The sequence below is a fragment of the Thermobia domestica genome, chromosome 1 (assembly GCF_964235325.1).
Source record: "Thermobia domestica chromosome 1, izTheDome1.hap1.1, whole genome shotgun sequence".
Taxonomy (NCBI): Eukaryota; Metazoa; Arthropoda; class Insecta; order Zygentoma; family Lepismatidae; genus Thermobia; species Thermobia domestica.
In genome coordinates this window covers 68,838,785-68,843,490 of record NC_137454.1, presented here as the reverse complement: position 1 = coordinate 68,843,490, position 4,706 = coordinate 68,838,785, and the positions used below count along the sequence as shown (strand labels likewise).

General features: G+C 38.4%; 1 protein-coding gene across 1 annotated transcript; it reads right to left on the bottom strand.

Moving 5' to 3' along the window:
* Positions 1–3,885: 3,885 nt before the first annotated feature.
* On the bottom strand, positions 3,886–4,233 carry LOC145685449 (protein CFDP2-like). The gene has a single exon (XM_081757864.1). The coding sequence runs from the start codon at positions 4,231–4,233 to the stop codon at positions 3,886–3,888; it is 348 nt and encodes a 115-aa protein (XP_081613990.1).
* Between the last annotated feature and the right edge of the window lie 473 nt (positions 4,234–4,706).

Below are 4,706 nucleotides of genomic sequence, written 5' to 3'. Positions count from 1 at the left end.
CATTCATCTTGTTTGAACTGCTTAAGTAAGATCATTTTGTAACTTTTCATGTCATCCATCTCCGTCACGATAATATTATTGTCATTTTTAACAATTTGTTTTATTCCCTTATTTGAAGTTTGCCACACTGATATATTTATTACAGAATTGAGGTTTGGTCCAGCGCCTTTCGAATTCGGAACCAACCGAACCGCCGAGCTTTTTGGGTTGCCTGCTATTGCAGGAAAAGGAGAATTGCAGGTGGTAATGCACTTTTGGAGTCGTGTATACATTGTTAGACACAAATTTTGGACATTTTTTGAGTATTTAGAATATTACCTGCATCTTTTTTTTTTAACAATTAGAAATTATGGATATATTAAATATTCACGCCTCTAGTGAAACATTTATATAAAATAGTCATTGTTCTGTTGTTATTAATAAAAGAAATTGAAGTCTTGTGTTTAAAAGTAGTCTTTTCATACTTCAATCCTCTGCAAGAATAAAATAAAATCTTTCAGTTTTATGTTCACAATTATGCTAGGTAGGCTAAAGGAGAAAGTGATGATGAGAATAAATGAAATGAAGAAAGTGGGAGGAAGTGGGAGTATCCCGAGAAAACCCGTGCACACAATGTTTGTCCAGCACAAAGCCCACTTCGCGTGAGTTGGAATCGAACTAGAGGCTCCATGCACTAAAAATGAATGATCTACCGCTAAACTACAGTATAAGAAGGGGCATGCACCGCTGTTCAGGCTATTATCATACAGTTCAGAAGCTGTTAATTCTCTCATACAGAAAGGAGTGATCATATTCAAGAAGAAATCCAGAATAGAGGCCTCCAGGAACGCAGTAAGACCTCAACCAGGCTTGATTTGCTATCCAGCAATGTAGACAAACTCAGGTGGGACATCAACTATAAAGGCATTTGTAACATTTTTCTCAAACATGTAGTTTTGTGCTACGTGTGTCTCGACTGGCTATCGTATCGTAAGTAGCACTTGTCCCAACAGGCCACTACACCACAAAGCAAGCAAAACGGGATTACTAAACATCCTCAATCGACCAAAGAAACCAGCTCTAGTAATCCCCGGCACTTTAATGGAACACCAGGACTCCCATCTTGCAACTAGAAGGAACAAAAGTCAAGTCCACACACACACTGAAAGACAACATCACAGCTATGATCCAGGATGCAGTCCAAGAAGACACTCAGATCATCATGCAGTGGGTAAGCTACATTCTCACCTTGATAATAGAACTACCAAACATACCACACTTCAAAAAATTATACAAAAAACTTCTAGACACCTACTCCTCCAAAACATTAATATAGTCACCTCAACAGAAGGGAGTGTTTACATTTTCCACACCACACATAAATCCACATTAGCCCTGCTGCCGATGTCCTCAATCTCCCCCATCATTCAATAAATCAAAATAAATCCACATACAAAAGAAGATTACAAAAATATTTAACAAAGATCAAAAAACACACACATACACAATTCATGAAGAACACACTTCCAGTTATTCCAAATCTCGCGATGCCCTGAACCACCTACCCACAAGAGGAGAGCATACGTACAGTACACCAGTAATGAATACAACAAAGAATAATCGTATACAGATGAAAACACATGTAATACAACATTTGAAAATACACACTAAGCTTGCTGTTGCAAAAGATGCCTGAAGGAAAGCAAAGGATACTACCACAACATCTCTTCTTGTTCACCTCAACAATAGGTTGGTGGGCAACATTGCAATTTTAAAAATTTTCTCTCGCTTGGGAGAGCTGTTTTATACTTTGATAAGGCCTCTTCTTCGTAACTGCATCTAGATATTCTATCCTTGGTCTTCCTCTTCCTGGTTTTCCTTCTGTCTTTCTCTCTATCAGCACAGTGATCCAATCGGAGTGTCGAATAAGATGGCCAAGCATGCTGTTTCTTCTTTTTCCTATTATCTTCATATCTGTCGTCCTTCATTTGCTTCCTTTAGTACATCTTAATTTCTTTTCCTTTCGGTCTATGATATGCGCAGCATTCTGCGCCAACACCACATTTCAAATGCTTCCAGCTTGGATATTTCAGCTTTTCTCAATGTCCACGTCTCTGATCCGTAAAGCGCCACGCTCCATACCAGTGTCTTAATAAATCGTTTACGAACGTTTAGCGACACATTTCCTGATGTTAGTAGTTCTATTTTCCTATTGAATGCTTGTTTAACCTGTGCTATTCTGGAACTTACGTCTTTTTCACGTTTTCCGTCCGAGGATATTGGACTTACTAAATAGGGAAACGTCTTAACGTCTTCGATTTTCTCTCCATCTAGCCATACGTTTGCCCCTTCCTGTCCTGCTCTTGTGCACTTTACCACTTTCGTTTTCTTCTAATTTATCTTCATTTTGCATGTTTTCTCCAGTTGGTCATTCAAGTTTGAAAGTGCTTCCTGCATGTCCTCATCGTTCTCCGCTATCAATGCTGTCATAAGCAAATCTTATTGTGCTGAAAACCTGATCATTTATTTTACGCCTTTCTCGTTTTTATCCAAGAATTCTTTCATAGCCTCTTCTATATAGACGTTGAACAGGAGAGGTGAAAGTCCACATCCTTGCTTCACTCCTTTACTTTTCTTGCTTCCTTCTGATCTCTTCCTATAACAGCTGTCTGGTTCCTATAAAGTTGATATATTATTCTTCTGTCTCTGTAGTCTAATTTCAGAATCTTCAACGCTCTGAACATGATATTCCAATCTACGTTGTCGAAAGCTTTCTCTATATCTACAAATGCTATCACAATTGGTTTGTTTATTCTGATGTGCTGTTCCATGTCAACCGTAGACTCAGTATTGCTTCCCTTGTTCCTCTTTTTCTCCTGAATCCAAACTCTGATAACCGTTCTTCGATCTTCCCCTCTATTCGTTGTACGATAATTTTGCACAGTATTTTTGATGCGTGGGAAAGCAAACTTAACGTTCTGTGTTCTTCGCATTTCCGTGCGCCTTTCCTCTTCGGGATAGGTACCAATATGCTTTTCTCGAAGTCTTTTGGTATTTTTCCCGAGATGTACATTTCATTAATAAGATTAAATAGTTTCTTCTTTGTTGATATTCCGAGATTCTTAATCACTTCCATTAGTATTTGACTATTCATGGGGCTTTACCATGTTGCATTTTCTTCAAAGCATTGTCAAATTCGCACTGTCAAATTGATGGTCCTAATTCATTTTCATCCACGTCTTCCTTCTCTATCTCTTCTTCGTTCACTCTCTCTCCTTTGTCGAGTTCTTCAATGTATTCCTTCCATCTTCTCCTCTTCTATAGCGTTGTTCCGTCCTTGTCTATGATAATGTCTGTGCGTTTCTTTTTCTCACAGAACTGTTTTCTAACCTTGCTATATGCCGTTTCTGTATTGCCTTTGACTAGATTTTCCTCAATTTCTTTGCATAAATTGTTTATCCAGTTTTCTCTGGCATTCTTTACTTCTCTGTTGATGTGATTTCTGCAGCTTCTGTATTCCTCGTCTTTGTTTGTTATCTTGAACTGTCTTCATTGCTCCATCATTTCCAATATTTCTGCTGTTATCCAGGGTTTATATTGGATTCTCGTTTCTCTTCCTATGTGCTCGTCGGCAGCTTTTGTAATCCCTGCCTTCATGGCTTCCCATTTCGAGTCGAAGTCATCACCTGCTAAAGCTACCGTAGACATCTCTTTGTCTGTCGTATTTGCAAATTCCCTTTTCATGTTTTCATCTCTTCTTAGCTTGATTGTGTTCCATCTTTTGTTTGGTGCTACCACTCGTTTCCTCTTTAGTCGGAGTTCGCTCTTCATCAGAACTAAATTATGGTCTGAGTCAACGTCTGCTCCTGGGTAACTCTTACTGTTCTTCACTTGATTTCTAAATGCTTATCGGACTAATATATAGTCTATTTGATATTTTTCTTTGTCTACTGGTCTTGTGCATGTATGTCTTCTTCTTAGTGATTGTTCGAAGAGAGTGTTCGTTCCAGTCAGATTATGGCTTTTGCAGAACTCAATTAATCGTGTACCTCTCGCATTCCTCTCTCCTAGGCCGAAATTCCCAGTTACATTATCTTCTTTGTCTTCGCCGACTACTGCGTTCCAGTCACCCATGATGATTAAATTGTCCTGGTCTTCAACTTTCATTAATACTTCCTCTATTTGCTCATAGATTTCTTCTACTTCCTCATCTGTGTAGCTAGATGTAGGCATATATATTTGGATTATCGTCATATTTCTTGGTTCGGTTGCTGTCTTCAACATTATTATCCTTTCATTGTATTTCCAACTCCCTATGACTTTCTGTCCTATCTTTTTATCCAAGATAAAACCGACTCCTGCCGTACCGTGCGAAATCCCAAGACGGCACATCCCATAAAACTTAGAAGAGCAGAACGACGGTGAATCGGCGCCAGGCCTTGTCACAATATTCAACCAGCAAATTCTTCCATTCCAGCACTGAATTTATATTCGGTAAACTATCTAAAGAGCTAACAGCCCTTTCACTCTCCTTGCGAAGTTATAAAATTACCTTTTACTACTATTACTACTATTGATCGACATGGTTACGAATTGGTAATTTCAAAAATACCCTTGAAAAATGCATTGGCTTAATACAACTTAAAGTCGATATTGGTCAATTTACAATTAGCCATCTTTTATTCAATAGTTTCAACTTCGCCTTCCAGATCACAATTGGCAATTGA

Coding starts and splice junctions, on each gene's coding strand:
- LOC145685449 (XM_081757864.1), bottom strand. CDS start 4,233: ATGACGATAATCCAAATATATATGCCTACATCTAGCTACACAGATGAG.